The sequence below is a fragment of the Anser brachyrhynchus genome (genome assembly GCF_964034855.1).
Source record: "Anser brachyrhynchus genome assembly, chromosome: 4".
NCBI lineage: Eukaryota > Metazoa > Chordata > Aves > Anseriformes > Anatidae > Anser > Anser brachyrhynchus.
In genome coordinates, this window is record NC_137698.1 from 54,110,962 (window position 1) to 54,133,031 (window position 22,070).

Sequence of the window (22,070 nt, forward strand, 5' to 3'; positions counted from 1 at the left end):
TAGTAAAATATGTAAAATCTTTTATTAAACTGTCAGTCTTAGCTACAGTAATCCCCAAAATGGAAAAGTGTCATCACCAGTGTAATATAGGATGACTTAGTAAGCAGTGCATAACTCCCTTCATCCGCATCTACCACACTTGCCTGGATAATTTTTCTCTCCCCTTGCCTCAGGAGCATCACTGATGGAGCATAGGTGGACTTCAGGCTAGGGCTGGGCTGGTGAAAAACGTAGCTGGAAGTGTGGAGCCCAGTGAAGCCTCCCCTTCGCCCAGCCGAGTGGGAATGGTTCAGGGTGGCTGCGCGCAGAGCATTCATCCTATGGGGCCAAGGAACTGCCAGACGTGGGAGAGGGATGAACTGGAGAGCGTGAGGTTGAAGGCTGGGCTTGGACAGCATGGGGAGGGGAGAAATGCTTTGTAAAGAAAAAAAGTGGAGCTTCCTACACCTTCCCACAAAGCCTCCTGTTGTCAAATGCATCCCTGAGCTCTGACATGCACCTTATTCCTTTGTTTTGCCACCATCAACCATTATAAGACTTCAGAAAGTCTTTGGAGCACCCTTTCTTTTCAGAAAGGATCCCAAGCAATATGTTGTGTATTGGCTATTTTGTGCTTAATGTGGATATTAGGAATTTGGTAATTATGTTCCTTTTGAAAGTGCTTCAGTGAAAAAGCAAGAAATTCAAGTCCTCTCCTTCTCTAGAAAATAGACATATAGATGTAGGTATCAGCTCTAGCATAACTCACATTAATTTTCCTCCAATATGTTTCTATCTAGGCATGTAAAAATGCCTCAGATGAAGTGGTTTTGTTGAGACTTTTCTAGTTTAGACCATCTATATTTCAGGATCTCTTTATGCATGCTTTCATATATATAGTCTGTACTTGTCAGTACCCAATATTCACGCTAACAAAATCATATGAGGGAAGACAAAGGTCCAGTCTGACCTCCTATTGCTCTTCATAAAAATTATATGTCGTGCAAGCCTCACGTAGCCCAATAGCCCGTAGTTTTGCTGAAGATGCATTGCAGCGGTTCAGGCTTTGCATCAGTTTGCTTCTCCATTCAGTTTTACCCCATGCAAATTGATGTATATAATGTTTATATATCATTAGCTGTTATCACTCAAATGTATTCCAATATTTCATGTTCCTTTTTTAATGCTCTTCTGCTTAACTAAAATTTTCCAGCATTGTAAAAGTAAGGCTGCTTTATAATGCCCCACATGGAATAGCTTGTCATGATGTGACAGAATTTTTTATTCAATTAAACACATAGATGCTAATCTTTTATTCATAAGCTTAATCATGTACAAATACAAGCATGAACGCATTTGTACTGTGGCTCTTCCTCCAGGATCTGCTTATTTCATTTCTGGAAGGTTTTCTGTTTGTTTTAGTGTAATGACTGCTGGACGCACCAAACTGCATCATATATTTACCAAGGATCTTTTGCCCAGAAGTGCTTTACTTTCGCACAAAGTAATGAAAGTGTATCCGTAGCAGGAGCACAGTAATTGTTTAACAGAGTATCATAACACTATATCAAGCCTTTAGAGAAGAATGAGGAAAAATAATCCTAAATTTCAGTGGGAATAAGAGAGAAGTATAATAAAATTTGGGCTGAGGAAATTAGGCAAAATTTATTACCTTCTCCACAGTTAATAGTAATGTGAGCTCTCATGAAATTTAGATGTCAAGCCTTTCTGCACTAGGCTTAAAAGACTGTATTTCCATCAGTGCAATGCATTTAAACGGTAGCTTTTAGGATAACATGCTGCTTAGCAAAGCCACAGATGAGCATCCATCCCCAACACACGTGAGCAAGCCTAGAGTCCTGCAGCGTGCGATGACTTGCGTTGCACTGCTTCTGCCTCTCAGGCTCAACAGAGTTAGCTGCAGCTCATACTTCCCACCAGTACCAGTAAGAAAGGTTCTTGGTTGGAAAATAATTAGATTCATATAAAAGGGATGTTGAGCAAGCTGCTAAATATGTATATACATATATATATCAACACTGGGATCAAGTGGGCCTGTGTATTACATCTGTGATGGAAAAAGCCAAGGAAATATGAGTGTCTGCTCCCACTGGGTTGAGATCTTTGGCCATCAGACTGACAAAGCCCTTCTCCCCCTTTATATTGTGGCTTCCATTGCTGAGTTTTGGATTTGCTTGTAGCTGCCTTTGCAGCAATTTGCACCAATCCCGTTGGGTTTGAACCAAGGCGAACAAGCAGCACTCCATCATGTAGGTTCAGCTCCCAGCAATGCTCCCCTGCGCTGGGAGATGCCAATGTCCCGATTCATACAAACAGACTCCCCCTCATCACGGTCTTCACTAAATTCAACCTTCTGCGTATTCATCAAATTTGCAAAAGAAAATAAAAGCAAATACCTGAGGAAAACCTTCAAAGATGCTCCCAAGCTGCCTCCCAGCACACTTTTATAAACATATGAAAGGAGGCAAGTGCAGTCCTTAAAATAGTTTTCAGCTATCAGAGATGCGAAAGCAATGAGGATAACTTTGCAACAGTTGGGCCACAAGCGCAGCAAGCAGGTGATTGCCTGTGTTGAACCTCAGACACATGTTTTTCTCATTTGTTGTGAACCCCTACCTGAGCTGAGTGCTATATGAAGTTTGCACTAATTGGGCCTCCAGATCTACATGCTTTGATAAACAGGTGTAGCTGTAGAAGTGAATGAGTGTCTAGGAGTCTGTGGTTTGGGGCTGGGTTATTTGTATACTCTATTTACTTGTAATCAAGTAAATTAACAGTATTTGCAATAGAAGATGGTATTAACAATACCGTCTTTTATTAATCAACTAATCCCAAACTATTTTATAGGCAGCAAGAACTGAAGTAATACAGTTTAGGCACAATTGAATGAGAGGGCTTATAAATGTGTGTGGATTACAGGAATCCCCATAATTAGTCCTGCAGCATTCATTTAAGGTTGGAATATTGAAGCACACAAATTACAAAGGTTAAAAGCAAAATTTCTTTCCAGCTGACATGGTGGCATTTCCGTAAAGCTGTAATTTGAGTTAATATGGCATTCATTAATAATAATGAAGCTTTTAGTTTTTAGAGTTGCTTTATTTATTTTCTTTATATTTTTCACAGTAACATAACTGCTGTCAGATTTCAGGTGTGCGCTACAGAAGTAATAAATTTATTATAAAAATAGACCAAAAGAGCCACCTCTGAAGTAAGCTGTCAGCTGGTATGAAGTGATCCATTTGATCATGCTCTTCAAAGACCCTTTTTATGCATTTTAACAGATTAAGAAGAAAGGTTATATTTGAATAGTATATCCAGTCACTAGTTCTTAACGCTTTTTAACCTACTTGTTAAAGTGCAGATTATCAATGGCCATCTCTCAAAATGTGTGCCTTGCACCTCACCAAGTTGTAGTTGTAGAAAATGGAAATGTAATTTTAAAAGTACTTAGAAAAGGCAATTCTGTGTTCATTTTGGTGTGTGTTTCACTGTCAGCGTCTCACCTAGTTAAAAAGCATATTTATTTATTGCAAATGACATCTTTACCTGTTTGCCTTATAAAATAAGCAATGGAAATATTTCACTTTTCCAGGGGAGCAAGCAGTTGCTGAACAACTATCCTGTCTACATCACTAGTAAACAGTGGGATGAGGCTGTAAACTCTTCAAAGAAAGACGGACGGCGACTCCTTCGATATCTCATCAGATTTGTTTTCACAACCGATGAGCTTAAGTACTCATGCGGCCTTGGGAAAAGGAAAAGGTCAGTGCAGTCAGGAGAGACAGGTCCTGAAAGACGTCCTCTGGATCCCGTAAAAGTAACATGTCTCAGAGGTACTGCATCCTTTCGCTCAGTGTCCACCATATGTGATCTCATTTCACCACATTGGCTCTGGCTCAGTAGAAGCGTTTGGCTGACAGTTGCAGACCTAGAAGGGGTTTCAGAGACAGGTGGCAAGCAGCCAGAAACCCTCCACATTTTTTTTAATACATACATTCGTATATGTATGTATTATATATATGTATATAGATATTTGAATGGAAAAAAAAAACAGGGCTGCTTATTTAGGAGAGGAGACAAATACAAGGTGCATGACACCAAGGTACTTGAAAGGAAAATCAGACAATCCTGGTTAACCTCTTTTACAGTAAAACAACAGGGCATTCTTTGACACTGATATACAGCAAAATTAACCAGAAGAATATTTTTTTAGCCAAACATGTAGTTAGTGCTCAAGGCCACAGTGCATCATTGAAATCAAAACCTTACCAAGATTCAGAATAGGTTTGGACTTTTTATAGGGTCAAGAACATCTAAAGGTTAGTTAGATACAAAGTGTACACAAGTGCATTGTCAAGGATTTAACTCTTCTTTGGAATACTGATGCAACATCAACTGCAAAAGTTAGGGAACCGCTTTCCTCATGTTCGGCCTCAGCAGGAGGGGGAGTTTTGCAAGTATTTCACAATGTCAAAGAGTGAGGATGTTGGACAATACAGAGAAGGGACCTAGGTTGGGAAGAATTTTCTGCAGTGGCAGTTCATACTTTGGTTTTCTAAAATTTTAAGACCTGTTACTTTATAATGAAACATACAAAACAGGACTTTCAAAGCCCAGTTAAAACATTTTTGTAGTATCAGTGTCTGCGTTTCATAAATGCAGCTGCTTATCATTTCTGTAGTTAATTTATAGTGCTCTATGAGCACATACATAAAATTTAGATTGGACTGACTTCAATAATGTTTTCCTAATCAATTCAGTGTAAATTGCTAAATTTTCAGCAGCCAGCAATAATATTTTTAGTCATCTAGCAGGAATCCAAAGTGGTTATACATAAGATGGAGCCTCTTCCCATTTGAGTTAGAAAAAAATTCAACAAGGCCAAGCAGATCATACATTTAGTTGTAGCACATTGATGTAACCCGGTAATGAACTCAGTTTTTACATGCAGACAAATTAGGTGAAGGTGCTCTTCTTATACTACACCTGTTATAGCACGCTCTGCCAGAGCTTTGACTCCATCAGAGCTCAATAGAAGGGCAAGTCCATTGCACAGCGTGCTGCACAGAGGTCTGGAGCCAGAGTCAGGGTCCCAGAAGTTCTCCTGGAAATGGAAGGCCTAAGGGCTGAATACTATTTACTAAATGGCTTTACTTTTCATCTAATGATTTGGGCACAAACAGAGAGTTAATACCCTTTTCTTCCTCTTTCGTCCCCCATTCGTCCCGCTAAGACTAACAGTAATTTCACCCGTAGATGAACTTGTGCATATGACTACTTGCCTTCTGGGGGCACTAGACAGACTGAAGGTGTGGAGCGTTCTTTGGGAGAAAGGACAATAGCCTTAATTTACAGAAGCTTGAACAGGAAGCCAAAACGCTCAGTGTAGTTAAGAAAGCCACAGAGACAGCTATCCCTTTGGACTCGTGTGTGTGGGTGGGAACACTGGGAAGATTACAACTTTCTACAGTGCCAAGAGTTAGCCACTGACACCTACCCATTTGCAAGCCCAGGTAATGCAATTAATTCCCAGCATGTCCAGTGATGCCTTCACACCACAGCAGGATGAACAAACTGCTCTTTTCTCTGCAGAGTAGATTAAACATCTATAAACACTTACAATGCATTCCTACAATTGACCGATGTCTGGAACTAGCTTTAAAACAGCCTGACATGCATAAATTATCAGATTACTCCTTTACATAGTGACCATTTCTTTGAGAAAAATGCCAGTCTGAAGCCTCATGTGAACATAACTAGGAATTACTGTTGCCTGTGTGGATTTTAAGGGAAATGAATTTAAAACCAAGATAGCTATCACTTTTGCAAACACACTGCTGGAAGAGCTATGCAAAAATCACATCCTAATTGTCCAACAGATGAGATACCTTGCAGGCACAGTAACTCTTGTAAAAGCACAGCTTTCCCTGGTCTCAAGATGATGTAACAGTAATGAAGTTACCTTGTGCCACTTACTGTGCCGTTGGCTTGTCAACAGGAGAAAATGGAATTTAAAAATATCCTGGGAGACACAATACAGCATGAGGGAATAACTAATGTTACAGAACAAATAAGAAGCTGTGTTTCCATATAAGATACCGTGTATCCAATATATCTAATAAGGTACCCTCACATTTAAAACTGTATTTGGATGTTTCAAGTCCAAATGCACCTATTTGAGATCCGCCTAGCAGTTACAACTCCACGACTGGTAAGGTGCCTTCTGCAAGTGTAGCCATTGCATGTCAGAGAATCTGAACAGAAATTTTAAAAGCTAATCATCACATACAAATAGCTGTTTGTAACAGCAGCTACTTAAATAGGCAAATTACTTGCAGTACAATTCACTTTCTCACACACTGAAAACTATTGCATGGCTCCCCAAATTAGCCCTCTCATCTCACTTACCTATTTCTAAGGCCGGTTTAATCTCTGAAAAATAAGTGTTAGATTCCAAGAGATGAAAGGAGCAGGACTTAAAATGAAAGAGACTCCAATCAGAAAGCACTGAACTGAAGTCACGGGAGTGACGTTTTCGAGCAGGTCGTGGGCTGCTGCAACCTGCAGATGTTCAAGCAGTCAGCAGAGGGAGATGATGAAGGTCCGTGAAATTAACCACGTTAAGGCACACACACACACACACACACACAACAGACTTCAAGTGAAATACATCCCAGTTCGTTTTAACTTTTGCATGTATTGCAGATGCTGAATCATAAGCGTTACTTAGAAGTAATTCTTTTTCTTTCTGCAAGAAGGGGCATTCTCTGCAGGTCCCCTCAGGTGTAGGAGCAGACTGCATGTGGAGAAGCACACTTGTGCAGAAGTACGATAGGTCCAACTGGCATTATCATGGCATTTCCCATAAGGCTTTACCTCCGTTTCAGTAGAACAATGGTGCCCCGTTTCTTATTTCCCATGAGCTTTTGATGTCTGGGCAATACCAGGTGCTGCCAAGACAAGCTGTTTTCTGTATCCTTGCCTGTTTTCTTGCAGAGTTCATTAGAATGCATTGTACTTCCAACCCTGACTGGTGGATGCCATCCGAAGAGCAAATAAACAAGGTCTTCAGCGACGCAGTAGGACACGCTCGGCAAGGGCGTGCGGTGGGGACTTTCCTTCACAATGGGAACTCATACTATGAAGGGACTGACCATCCAGGATCACAGGACGAAGTTTTCAATAGAGGTATGCAAGACGGATCTGGCGATTGACAGCAGTGAGAGGAAACTCATGCAACAGTAGCAAGCAGTTAATTTAGAAGAGACTATTTGTTAAGCATACTTACCCTGAAGTCATTTAAGAGTCCAAAGCATGTTTGAACACATACTGCATACATTTCAGCTTCTCCATCCTACCATGTCCCCGTTTACAGAAAGAAATCCATTTCAAGACCTGCCCTATGGGACTTCTCAGTGCCTATTATTTGCAAACCTTTCATAGCACCCCCAAGGGGAAACTGCAGTTCATTCCATTTAGTTGTAGAGGAAAGACCATTTAAAAAATATACAAATTTCAAAAGAAACAACAGCTACCATCTTGTCTGCCCATTGGTAACAAGCCCAGGTCCGGACCATCGGACAGAACAACCAGGTACTATTTGCTTTTCCTAAGAAGGAGATGTAAGAATGAGTATGCGTGCATGTGACCAAAAAAAAAAAAAAAAAAGTGGTTGCTCATTTCTTAACAGCAAGCAGTATAATTATAAATGCTACCTTAAAATACCACACTAGATGGAAAATTCAGGGACTTCCTTTAGCCAGCTATGCCAGGAAATTAAGCTTCCTGGCTAAAACAGCAGCGCTCATCAACAACAGAATCCTTCAAAGACCCAGAACAATAACAGGCACTTCTAATAGATAAAAATTGCTTTGTGTATCGGATAGACACTATATTTATCTAGATTTCTAAGGGATTAGAGTTGATCATGACAGTTTTCATTAAAAAAAAGATTGCTAAAAACAAATTGCCATTTCAGAAGACAGGTTTTGCTTTGTCTGATCCTATTCTGCAGCCATATTATGTAGCTTTAGAGGTTTTAAATTGCCTTTTCTTGTTTTTGCTTTCATTTGTGTTTTATATCCATTCCTTGAAATAGATGAGGCAATGTGCTGGTCTCAACAGTCAGATGCTCAGTGGTGCATTCAGGGAGGGGTTGAGTTAGAAAAGCCTAATTTAGCGTTTTGTTGTAAGAAACGTAAACCTGGGATCCAGACTTAAGAGCTGTAAAAAAGGATGTGTGGTAGAGCAGAAGCCAATTTAAAGCAGAGTACAACATGGGAAGCAGATGCCAGCTCAAAAGGAAAACCATCCATTAAAAACATTTAATTTCAAAGGCTTGGGAGTCCCTTTTCCCTTCAAATTGACGCACTCCAGAAATACGTAATGCCAAAGAAACAATACCCTTTCCTTTCCGCGTCAGGGTGTTTCGATCTCCGTGCCCTGACCAGTCGCTCAGGCTGGTGCCGGTGTTCTCCATAGCCTGGCCCAGCTCTCCTTGAGGCAATGCTCCCCGGCCGGCAGGGACAGGGCACTGGTTTGGGGAAAGAAAATCCACTCCGCTTGTGATCACCTTTAGTGCTACCTCATCAGTGTTGATTCTCCTGAACGTGTATCTCATGCTCCCCAGCTTTCCTCCCTGCCTCGCGCACACCATTAGAGAAGCTACTAATTGCTCCTTCTACCATTCTCCTCTCCTTCCCAACCTCCTCCCCGCGTGCCGGGCAGGGGGGGAAGCACCCAGCCCGTGCCGTAAAGGTCAGGAAGGGCCTTCTGCCACGAAGCGTGCCCATAGCTCCAGCCTGACCGCGGACGAAAGACTGGGGCAGCCTCTCAAATGCCAGCTCACCCACACCATCATTTCTCCCTGCCGTCTGCCTCCCCTTTGCCTGCTGCCATGAACGGCGCGCGGCTCCTGCCGCAGTAGACGGAGCCGCGCTCAGCCAGGATATGCTTTAGGCCCTTAAATGCCCGATACCTCTCAGCTCGTTTTCATTTTGCTAATTTTTAAAAGGTCGAAAGGCACTCATTTGACTCAGAAGAACCAATTTATCAGAGAACACGCAGTTTGGTCACACTGCTCCTTCCCGGGCCAAGGGGGTCGGGGCAGCATCCCTCGTGCAGGCAGGAGGTGACTTTCTTTGACCAGTCAGTGGTGTGCGGTGGCCGAGGGGGAAGACACTCGGTGTATTAAAATGTCGCAGTACAGATATCCTTTAGTAGCTTTTCAGTGTTGAACTTACACTTTTTTTTCTTTTAAGAGAACTATAATAGAAGATGTTACATTGCTCAGATGGTGTAAGTCTTGCTGGTATATGTTTAATGTGGTGACACTTGCCAGAACTACTTGGTAAAACATGTCAGAGCGTGCGAGTCAACATTATGCTGTAAATTTGTCCACAGCGATATGTATCATGCTGTATTTTTGTAAACATTGTGATGGTTCCTTTCAAACGGTTAAGCATATGAGATTAAAAATACAGATGCTTCATTTTTAATAGTCACAGAACAGAGTTACTGGACTGGACAGACCTCTCTCACTTAATAACCTAAAGATTTTGCAAATAACTAGTAAGTCTAGCTTTATTTTTAGTGTAAAAAGTGTAACCAGTGTCCTGGTACCACTCACAATCCTGTGCTCTCATATTGTGCAAAATAACCAAATGTATAGTTTCATCCTGAAAGCCACTTTAGCACTAGAAATGGCTTGGCAGGTTTGGACCTTTCTTTTTGAACAAAATTTTGCCCTCAGCTGCTTCTGTGCAATCACCAGTGACATGAATAGTAGTCACAGACAGGCATCAAAAGACAGGAGCCCATCTCTTTTTTTGTTCATGCTTGTTTTTTTAAAAAATAATAGACCACGGCAGCCTCTCTCTTGTTTTTAACTGCCATCGTGGCCACTTGACTCCTGACCCACCCCTTTCGTTTAAAAACCGTTTCACAACTACTTGTTCCAATTAGTTTATTCACGAGGCATTATGAATCCATGCAGATCGAAGCATCTATGTATCCGCAAGATGTTAGGTATAACGCTACGGGACCCGAAATAATAGATAGCCTGTAAGCCCTCGCACAGCGAGATATCCATATTTAAGCACCGTGCTTTGTAAGTCAACACATCCCTTCTCCGTGCTGGATGCAGGCGGCAGGCTGGCAGCAGAAGGAAGCTGCTATCTGTCATGTCACTCCAGCAAGTCCCAGGAGGATAGATCCTTGTCTTATCCTTCCATACTCTTTAATCTTACTGTCATTTATGTATCTGCCTTCTCTCAAACTTTGTGTAGCAGTACCGCACGCCCATCTGTGCCAACATGCCTTCGCTATATTTTCTATGACAAATATTTGTGGAGAAACTGTGATTAAAAAACCATTAATCCCGATATTTTTATTGTTATGGTGTAGTTAATTCTATGAATACTTTCTAATGATGATTGTACTGTGTAGAGTAAGTACAGGTTAGGGATAGACCTTTATCAGATATTGTACAAAAAAGTGCATAGTGTAATATAGACTAGTAAGGTTTTTGTGACAATTTCTATAGGATGTGTGAATTGTTTTCTATGTGGCAACACACATTTCTTTTAAAAAATATAAAAATCTTAGAGAATTTTTTAAACAGTCAATATTTTTTAATTATAAAGACATTTGTTACCTACAGTTTACTATTTCAGGTGTTAATCCTAATTTGAATATTGGTTTTATTACTACATACCTCCAGTTCCATTTGTTCTGTTGCATTAACAATGCACAATAAAAGTTGGTCTCTGGTTAACCCGTCCGTCTCTTTCTCCATGCACACTGGTACATCAGCGTGGCAGCAGCCGCAATCGGCTCTAAATATGAATTTGCTTTAGATTTAGATTTATACAAAGGGCTAGAGCAGTGGTCTTTTTCATTAAATGTTTGTTTAGTATGAAGTGCTGGCAAGCGCAGGGGAAGATTATGAAGAATTCAAGTATGAATATCATATAAATCATTTCTGCCTCAAAACATGACAACATTTATGTATTGATGCACTGGTTGGATAGATAGAGCACTCACAGAAAGTACCCATTTGCTGCCTTAAGACCTGGATTTTCAAGCAGTGAAGTCTCAATCCCATTTTAATTTAAAATTTAGTGCTGGCCAAACGCCTCCCGTTCTCTTAACCACTTGAGAAAATCCCAACTCCAGATGATTTGCAGAGAAATTACGGCCTGTACAGCAGCAGACATCCACCCCAGCAGAGCAGGACAAGCCCAACTGCACGCTGGTGCCTCCTGTTAGAGAAGGGTGTCGGATAGTTCCAATACAAAATCATGGTACTTGTGGTTCCCTCTGATACCGCAAAAGTTTAAACCCTTGGGCTGATATTTTTTAGGTCATAGGGCTGCAAAGCCACATCCCAGATAATTGCAGGTGATTCTGAGAAATGCAGTAAAGCATTGACCCCCCTGAAAAACTATATATATATATTTATATATATATAATGTATATACATACACTGAATTTCTCTTTGAAAAGTTGTAATTAAGCAATAGTTTAGCTGTGCTTTTGCTCTGTTACAAGGTTAGTCCAGTCAGAGGAGTGTAGCCAGTGCTGCTGGCATGTATCATTTGTGTCTGCTCCAGTACCAGGATAACCCGGAAGGGGACATCCCAAGGTCCAAGTCAGCTGTTAAATTTCATGGGTAAGGAGGAGTTTAAATTTTACTTCATTTGCATTAAAAATGCTAATTTTTAACATTATAAACTGCTATAAAAATCACCTTATACAAATCTTTGTTAAAATAAGGTGGCTGAAGTTGCAAAACTAGCCCCCAGGAGCCCAGTTATGCAGGAGCTCATGGTTTCACTGGCAGCTTCTCTCTGTGACCTAAGGCAGTCTCATGCACAGGACCATTCACCTCACATGCACAGGATTCATTCACCTCAGAAGGAGCCCTCATCTGGAGGCAAATCCTTTTTCTAAAGTGGGGGGAAAAATGCTTCGGGCTGTGTGTGCCATGCAGGCAGATGGGCAGTGAGCAAGACAGGGTTTTGAAGGAGAGGGAGAGGATGGCCTGTCGGCTCCCAACAGGCGGAGGAGAACTGGGCTCTGTGCCCACCTGTGCTACAGCACGGCGATGAGCAAATGGGGGCAGCTTGCACGCAGGCCAAGCACAGGCTGTATGTAGCTTATAACCTCCCAGCCATCACCCTGGAGGCCCTGCAGGCGGATCCTGAGGCTCAGTGAGCACCCAGCTGTGACCAAGGTCAGTGAACAGAGCAGTTTCTTTAATCACAGGGGAGGCTGCAACACCAGAGGCCCAGGGAGCACAGCACATTTTAACCTGCAGCCCAATGTGCCCAGACCTGGGATAGCTCCACCTCTTCTTTCACATGGATTTTGTGAAAGTTAGTGCTGCTGGAGAACTTGGAGTTATAGCAGTAAGCACAACAGAAAGGCCCTTGAAGAAGATATCCTGCCTGCAGAGTAGCTTGAGTGAGTGCAGAACACAAAACCAGGCCGCTGATCGACAGGAGACTGACATACATTTGCACAGCAGCGTTAGTTTTGCTCTCTCCGAACAAACTAGCCCTTAAGATGCTGCCTTCACCATGTTCTCACCTAGTTAAATCAAAAGCTCTGTCTTGGTCATCTCCTACCAAGTTCACATATGAAAATCCCTCCATGGAGAGACGCTCCCTGTTGCAGCGTGGAGTCCCAGGGAGTACTCGGCAGATCTCAGTGACCTGCCCCGTGAATATAAAAACTCTCCTCCAAAGACTCATCAACGTCTGAGGTGCATAAAAACAGCTCCTACTGTGGATGTATAGAGTTAAAGGAAGAAATAAATAACTACAGATTAATTACTTGAGTCAACAGAAAAAAAAAATCCTTACATAACAATTTTGGTGGAGGGGGGACCCTTTGTTCTCAAAGACACTTTAAACCTTCCCACTCGTCTAGCAGATGTAATTGCCACTACCAGGGCAGTCTGTAGAAAAACAGAAGGAAACAGGCTTGCTAATAACTGGAAGTAGTTTCCCATTAGAAAAGTTAATGTTAAATTTAGTTCCCATCTGGGAACAGGGTCAGTAATACAGCAAATAATTCTAATCAAACCTGACAAAAATGCCTTGTAGTAGTAACATGAGTGAAAAACTAAGAAGTCTTCTTGCAGGATGTGAAGCTGTAAGAGCCAACAACAGAACTATTTATTGAACTAACTGAAGGAGGGATTTTTTCTTAAAGGAACACTTAGGAACACAACTCAGGAACACTCCCAACAAGTATCTGTGCTGGGGTGACAAGTCATACACTAACCTGATTTCTTTTTGAATGCAGAAAACTGGTATCTGAAGCATTAGGGGCATGGTTTAGTGGGTGATAGTGGTGGTAGGGGGACAGTTGGACCAGATGATCTTGGAGGGCTTTTCCAACCTTCACGATTCTATGATTATCTCCATGTATTGAAGAACACAGCTCTTGTAACAATCTGAACTTGATCAATCCTAAAGTTTCAAATGAAAGGCAACCTATCTTTCCTGAAATATTGTGCTTGACCAACTTCTTTCTGATGTATAACCCCATACAGACAGACATTCTGCATTTTTCCAAGTTTCTCCACCTTCCCACTCAGGCTTCTTGTTTGTATGTTTCCTTTTATAACCACATCCAGGTTTTATTTCAGCCCACTTAGAAATGTTTTTTTTCCATAACCAGACAGACCACTAGATTTTGTCAGCATTAATGATGAAGAGGCACTTCAGTGAACCAGTGACTATGTTAAATCCTTTCTAAGCTAACTTCTAATTAACCAATTTCAAGTGAACGGTATCTGGCATTTTCTTAAGAGGTTTGGACAGCTTTGCTGGTATTGTCAAATTATCATTAATATGTAAGTCTAATACATAAACCCAACCTCTTGAAGCAATTTGTAGCACTTGGCTATACAGAGATGAACAAGCCATCTCTCTGAGCCAGGACTGGAGGTTCGGATTGGAGATGGCACCAGTGGGCATCTGACACAGACAGCAAGAACCTACTCTACTGGGGATGGAGTTTCACTCTTTGGGGGTCAGGGTGGAAAGGATTAATGGCACAGTTGCCACTGAAGTACAGAGCATTAATACATACAGCTTGGTTACCTTAGGCAGGTCGCTCACTTACGGAGTGGCACATACTCTCAACACCACAAAGGCAGTTTTGACTAACTAGTACAAAAAGATGGATATAACCTTTGTTTTGCATCCATAAAATGCTCCTCTATGCACTTTGAATTCAGAAACACAGCAAATCACCATCAACTGCCTAAAGCCAGGGTCATTGTTTACCTTCCAAATACACATAAAATAGCTTAAATTAACAGAGCACAACCTTTACCAGCTATGTAACATTTTACTGAATAATTACAGCTTCCAGACATTTTACAAGATGTACCAAATTCAATTATAATTACATGAGAAAACATATGCAGAGAAATACTTAAATATCTACATCTTACAAATCAAACTGACTTCTCCATACTAATATGAAGTAACCAAGACAGAATGAGAAAGCCAATACACCATAAAGCATCAGAAGGGGGAAGAAATGGGGTAGAGAATACATTTGATTAAAAGGCTGCATGGAAAAACACGTTTCAGTTTTGAGATTGCCCTTTGAAAGCTCTGCCACCAGTGAATACCCTCGCCGTTGGCTTTCAGATTTAATACAGTTTTGGCAATAGCCAAAAAGCTTTCAAAATGCTTTAGACATTTTTCAGGTACTTCATCTCACATCCTTTTCCAATCTTTATTTTGAAGAGAAACTTACCAAGAAGCTTTATATTACATCATTTATACAACATTGCCTTTTTTTTTTCTTGTTCACAACCTCAAATGGCTTAAATACAGTCTAAATTTAGGTTACAAAAATCAAACTTAGATTGAGTGTAGAGCTGTATTCCACTACTTTAACAGACCCCTTGTCCCCATAACAGAACCATGAACACCGATAATACAAAAATATGACCAGGCTTTCTGTTAGTGTAACACTTCTAAAAAGTAACCAAGACCTTATATTTTAATTGGTGCTTTTCATTTACACAGAAAAAAAGAAATTGTCCTTAAGAACCTAGTGTAATATAGAAGGATGATTTTCTCCGTACCTATTTTTCATTTTCTGTGGCATCTTATGTTTGTCTTCTTTACGTTACACATTGAAATTTCTCTTGAATTCCTTCCCACAATTTCATGATTTAACTAGAAATCTTGCTTATCCAGAGACATTTAAGCAACCTGAAAATACAGACTAACATATTCAGTAACAGTTGTAACCCACTGCAACAATTCTGTAGTCCTTACAATACTCCACCCTTTTTTCCATACTTCTGCATGGTTTTACAATCCTTTTCTGGCTGAAAGAAGCAATTCTTTAATTCAATCCAGCTACCACTTCCACGATTAAAATTACTCAACCTCCACTCACCAAACACACACCTCCTCAACAAAAATCCAGACTGAGACTATGCCCTTACCCTTAGCATTAAGGCTAAGTTTTCAGAGGGCAAACAGGTGTACATTTGCAAGACTGAATACCAGATTAGGAAACGGATAAACTGAGTCACTGATTTTCACTACAGAAAGACGAGTTTTCACTATAGTAGGGGGTGGGGGGAAAATCACCCAACTCTCTTAATACTGCTCAAAAAAAGTTATGAAACTTTGTTCTAAGCATTCCAATCAAATGTTATTTTGTATTGCTCTTCTCCTCTCCAACCATCATTTCTTACCTCTGGCCACATTTTCTAGATTGTATTGATATCTTCCTATTCCCAATGCTCAACATCTTAGGTTTTTCCTTTCTTGCATTCTTTCCTTTTTACCACCCATTTTGCTATAGTTTCTTTTCTTTTGCTTCAGCCTGAAAACCCAGACTGATTGACTGCAGTTTCTACAGCCCAAACAACCACATGGCACTTTTATTTTCCTCAGAACGTCTTCCAGAAAGCAGACTATTGTGCTTGAAAGCCTGGATTCCTATTTCTTTTTATATGCAATGCAGCTAGAGTTTTCTTTTGATCTTAATTATTTCTGTCTCACTGACAAGAAAGGAAATAAAAAAGACTTAAGCTAGACAACCCCTCTACAAAAAATCCGTTTGGTACATCTCAACTTCTCATTTACATTAAGCAGGCAAACTGCAGAAGAGATAGATGTTAGTTGTTCTCTCTATTCAGAGCTAACACTAAGAACAGAAGCAGCACAATATTTAAGCTAGGAAAAATGTGCATTTTCATTTTACACCCACTTCTGCTGTGTAAGCCTTTAGGCATGCACAGAAGTTCAGCTCTGGTGCAGGAGTCAATATTAATCAATTCTCCTATTCTGCCAAGCCAAAATGCCTTAAGAACATGACGACCAAATTAAATACTTTTCTTTCAAGTCTTAGACAATATACTTCTGTGAATTCTTTTGTGAGAAACACATCTAGATCATCTTTAGCACAAGGATTACTTAATCGAGAATTCTTGAAAATTGCAGCACTCCTTTTGATACACAAAAGCCTAAAAACTCTTTGCAGGAAAGCCATATTTGATGCACTTATCACTAACAGAGGGACTTCCATAATGTATAATTTTTTCTTTGTTAAGCAGAAAATAGAAGTCAGCTAAAGTGATAACAAATAAGGAGGACAAAGAATTGCAATCAGTGTATTACGTAGACAAAACAAACCTAAAACTCTTCCCTGTTCTCTCCCCTTGTCAAAGGGAGACCAACAAAAATCAAATCTCTAGATACAGTTGAAAAAGCTTCGCCTACCAGAATCAGAGAATGCCGGTAGTTTTGGCTTTGCCGGTAGTTTTGATTTGAAGCTTTCAGAACAGCAATCACTACTGTAAACTAGCAATGAACAAGAAGCCAGTACAAAAATCCAGAGACCAAGGGTAGAATTTAGCCCTGCTATTAAGACATAAGCTCCATGTTATGCCTTCCTCTTTTCCAAGTAAGAAATATTAAATAAGAAAAAAAAGTAGGAATTCAAGGACCGAGAAAAGCACGGGCTAAAAACCCTTCAGTTTGAGCACAAACTGCAGCAGAAAAAGGATGCAACACGTGTTTTGAAATGTGTTCTCCGAGTCCCTGCTCCTCCTAGACCAGAACCCAAAGCAGTCCCTGTAACACAGTAGTGCACTAAAGGATTTACTAGTACCACATGCTTAACTAAGCACGCTTAAATGCTTTAGGAAGTTGTGGGGGTGGGCCACATGAAGTACTGAATTCCACAGTTTATAAACAATTCAGGCTTGAAATTGACTCATGGGGGCAAATATAATCACTTCAGAATTTTGTATTTATCTTATAGAGTGTAGGAAAACACATATTATTAGTGTCCAGCCAATTTTGACTTAAAATAATTATGATCACTCAGTATATTGGAACACTTAGACATTTTTATACTAACAGCACAAGTTTTACAGAATTATGAGATATGACAACAAATAAGCAAAGGGCAGTAGTACTTTGAACACAATTTGAAAAATAAAGCCTGTAATGCCAGTCTACAAAAATATTTTAAAACACTAAATTTTTATTGAAATATTTCCTAGAATATAACTCTGCAGTTAGCTAATCCTCACTCCTTTTCCTTAACTACACACCTTTAAATCAGTCTCAAAGGATCATCGTGTAACTGTATTTGTGATGAAGAAAAAATCCACTCCTTCAGACTTTACAATTTTTCTTCAATTCTGAGGATTCTATCAGGTAAATGGATTATTTGAGTATTTTCCTCCAAAACACTAAAATAAAAGTAAACTAAGTACTGGACCCACATCACCTCAAGCTTTAAGAAAAAAAGGAATAAAAATGTCAAAACTTTTAGGAGCAATCTATAGATTATAATACATATTAAAATGTAACAACTTGGAATTACCTTGGCTTTCCAATCTGACAGGCTCAATGAATCAAGATTTTCACCCAACTGCAAGACAGGCAAGTTTAAAAGGAACTGCCAAAAACAGTCATCCATCCTTTTTGGGATACACCACCATCCAGATCAGTTTTAAAAATGGAAACAGGTCCTCAAACTACACAACTAATTATGTATCTAAACCCAAGTTCTAGGTTCTTAAATTTAACATATTGCAATGATATAATCAAGAATGTAATTGAGAGAGAAAGATCTGAATTTTTTACTGGAATGTGAACAAAAGGTATGTAGGTCAATATACTTCTGACTCAGGTAAGGAAATTAAGATGAGAATTCATGTGAATTACATCTCCGATGAATAAGAGAACATTTTTACAGGCTGTTGGAGCAGAGGTCCTGTAAAAAAATATAAACTCATGCCTCCTCTTTAAAAAGATATTGGAACACTTCAGTATCTATATAGTGTTTACTAACATTGTGAAATTTCTGCCCTGCAACGGAGCAGACTTTATGAAATTTGTATCCTGTTGGCATCGCTGACACCCACATACAAACCATTTACATCACATTGACTATCGCCCCACAGTAAGAAGATTTTCCCAGTTCTACTCCTCTTTCAGTTTTTAACATTTCTGCAGTAACAACTGTTAAGCATTTATTCAAATTCAAAATCCATGTAGATATTCTAGGCAGTAGGAAAGAGGTTATGCATTTATCAGATTCCAGTGCTCTTCGTGAATAAGAGTAACATCAGCAGACTGCATGAGTTGAGATGAAGTTCACATGGAGGGGCAAGGAGATAGGTAAATGATGTAAAATGTAAAGTAAATGACTGAAAACGTAATTACTTTAAAATTTAAGTAACATTTACTTGATACAGTACACTTGCAAATTACCTTTAAACTCTTTTACTAAATGCATTTTTAATCATCAGGCTTAAATATACTAATTCTACAAGAGGAGAAAAAGAGGCCAATCATGCCTTCTGGATCTGCCACAATAAGCTAATACACTACAAATAAGCCACTGGTGAATAGGAATCATGGGCAAGGATACCAAAAAGATCCTTTACCCACAATCACTGTCTGTGAAGTCCCATCTTTAAATAAACTCTGGAATGTTATTCTATCTAAAATGACCAGCATGCAAAGTGCTTTTCAGTTGTTGAAAGGCATGCTACTTTCAATTTTTATAATTCTCTGCTAAATTATATTTAATACAAAAAAAAGTCTAAAAAGCTTTTAGTCAAATCCGGACATACTGGTCTCCACAATTATTATTTGCTGCAATGCTTATAATTTAATCTTAATAAACTAATTTTTGATGACTTGTGTTTCATGTCAGCATTTCTTCTCTCAGCCAGTCAGTCATTACTCAGCAGAGGAGTCACTAGGAAGTTCTTATTACCACCTCTCACTCATAAGCAATTTTCATTTACTGAAAGGTTTTAAAGCGCATAAAGGATTTTCCTCAGAGTTACTTATATGTAGTTATTTTGCTTATATTTCAGTATGCATGATCATAGCTTCTATTAAATGACTGGTTCTCAAAGAATCTGGTATGACTTGGGTGCCCGCTGCAGAAAGCCCTGAGGTTGATCTTATGTAGTGCTACAATTACAAGTTTCAGAGTTATAAATTCTAGACACTTATCTCTGGATTGTTGAGGACCACTGAAAATTCTTTTACTTTCCCAGAAAAGTATGGTCAATTCTTAAAAAACACAAAGTAAGCAGTTTAGAATTCAGATAATGGATAATGCCTATAGGTAAATAAATAAAAAATACAATGTATTCATTTGTTTAATTATAAATATTTCTAATACAGTTTTGACTGTTATTACTTCCAAATACATTTCTTACATCTTCTAGCAATGACCATTTCTGGCAATACCACCTATTAAAAGTATAAAAAGCAAAAAAAAAATGCCAGGTAACTTTTAATAAACACTACCATCATATCTCCCAGATTACATCTGAAGATATTTACAAAAAAGAGAAAAGTGTAAAAGTAGGAAAAAATTAAACAGAGGAAATTCACTGAAATCTCTACGCAGTAATTTCTTCACAGTAACTCAACATACTCTGGCTAACCACGTAAAGCTGACACCACCGAGGAGAAAAATCTGATTTTTCTGAAGTGCTGTTGGTAATCACAATGGTGGCAAAAAGGTTCCAGGTCATGGTACTTAAGAGAAGGCCAGTGCCTGTTTGAAAGAATTTATCTCATAGAAAAGAAGAACTGTGAAACAATCACACAGTTGAAATATAACAATTAGTTTAAGGTTGGCAGGTTCCACTGGAACAAACTCTTCCTAGCTAATCTTAATATCTCCCAAGAACCTTTAATGATATCTTGAAAGAAACTAAACAAGTGCAAACTGACTGCAAAGGGACACAATTGAAAAACTAAATGTGTTGTATATTTTCAGGCAGTTTTATTTGCCTAACTAAACCTCAAGTCTGAAGTTCTGAATTGCAGTAAATATGCTCAGATTCTCCAGTGGAGTTTAAGTCAAGTAGCTTTTCAAATTGATTTTACCATGGAATTTGTTGTCTGAAACTCTAATGCTCTTCCAGAAACAGAAGCAGTGCTAACAGCCCAGGAAGCCTACAGCTAAAGTAAGCAAGGTATGGTGCTGAGGTCACTGCAATTTCAGAAGCTTTTCAGCCATTTACGTGATTTCTTCCCAAAATGGTATCAACATAAATATTTCTTCTGCCAAGTCTATAGTATCTCCAAATCCACATGACGAACATCAGGATTTCGTTGCTGAAATTAAAAAATATATGTTTTTAATTGAAAATATTCAAACACATTTTTGCACATGGATACAAATAATCAGTTTCTGGTATGATGTTGTCGACTGCATAACAAATCCTTTTTTTTTTTAATAACACCAAGACTATTTTGAAATAAGGAATAACTTCAACAAATACAGCCGTTATTACAAGCAATTTTGAAGACTAAGTCATCATCTTATTTGACAAATACTCTTTAATTTCACCACTGAATTAGCTCTTATGCTTTATAAGGTATGAAACAGCTCTTTTGATTTTAAAAAGGCAATTACTTTTTAAATAAAACTATCCAAATAAAACTTTCTTAAAGTCATATGCATGTGTTTAACAGGTATTATCCTGAATAATGGATAACCTCTGAAATAATTTGTTGAATGCCATCAGATCTATTTATGAAGATTTAAAATACTATTTCCATTAAGAAATACGCATTCCCTGATGTTGTAGATATATGTTATCAACATTACATGAACTGTACAATCTATGACAGGTTTACTAAGAGTCACCTACTTCAAACTCATCCAGCCTGTGAATCTGACTTGTGTATTCAGTAAAGCATATTCAACAGCAACACAATCACTGAAATCCCTAACTAAACCAAAAAATAGTATTCATGTTAATAAAATAATTAGTTATGAGCCTGCTGCTCAAAAAACATGAAGAACTCGATCTGCTGATGCAATTACACTCAAAAACATTTTGATTTATAAACAGCACCACTCTAGGGATATAAACTGAAACTAGAATATTTATCAAAGATTATAGGCAAGGATGGACATGCTCTTGAGCAGTGTCTCCCCACGAAGGTAAAAGAGAGTCATAACAGGACTGTATTTGTCTGGCAATCAGTATACTTACAGTTCTATATTCACACCAGAAAAGGTGTGATTAACAGCCATGAAATAAGTAGAAAATTTAAAATAGCAACAATCCTTTGTTACATCAACCAAAGGATATTTAAATTGTATAACAAAAAAAAAAGCAATGATAAGAAGTAATGACAGGCTTATCAAAGCAGTAAGCACTGTGCTGTTTCAACATCAGCAAAAGCCATTGAGTAATTAGAGCACTCAAACAGTGATACCAGTTTTGACTAAATGCTAAGTACCATGCTAAAAAGTAAAATAAAAAAATTTGCTACTTTAGAACCAAAACAAAATTCAACAGCATGTAAATAACCTGACACTGAGAATACCCTAGCATTTACAGAGGCACAGTTAGTTCTCGTTTCATGAAAACTGCGTTACGCAATAGTATAAAATTGACCAAAATGCAAAACAGATCAAAGGCAAAGGGTTTGCTGCTGTTCAGAATTTAGTTAGTGAAACTACAGCAAGAAATTTGGCATTAAGATCATCAACCTCTTTCCCTCTTATGTTTACAGGCA

At 39.0% G+C, this 22,070-nt stretch overlaps 2 protein-coding genes across 3 annotated transcripts in view; one reads left to right on the top strand and one right to left on the bottom strand.

The window, feature by feature from the left end:
- The window catches only part of BEND4 (BEN domain containing 4), a 37,496-nt gene extending 20,327 nt beyond the window's left edge, over positions 1–17,169 (top strand). Inside the window, exons 4-5 of one of the 2 annotated variants that reach the window (XM_080591169.1) lie at positions 3,596–3,836; positions 7,000–17,169. In XM_080591169.1, the coding sequence (XP_080447295.1) occupies positions 3,596–3,836; positions 7,000–7,217 (459 nt within the window). In that variant the 3' untranslated portion in view covers positions 7,218–17,169. The remainder of the gene's footprint in view (positions 1–3,595; positions 3,837–6,999) is intronic. The other variant, XM_080591170.1, reaches the window with a different exon arrangement.
- A 2,502-nt stretch (positions 17,170–19,671) lies between these two features.
- SLC30A9 (solute carrier family 30 member 9) overlaps positions 19,672–22,070 on the bottom strand; it is a 33,200-nt gene continuing 30,801 nt past the window's right edge. Inside the window, exon 18 of the mRNA XM_080591168.1 lies at positions 19,672–20,654. Within this exon, the coding sequence (XP_080447294.1) occupies positions 20,610–20,654 (45 nt within the window). The 3' untranslated portion in view covers positions 19,672–20,609. The remainder of the gene's footprint in view (positions 20,655–22,070) is intronic.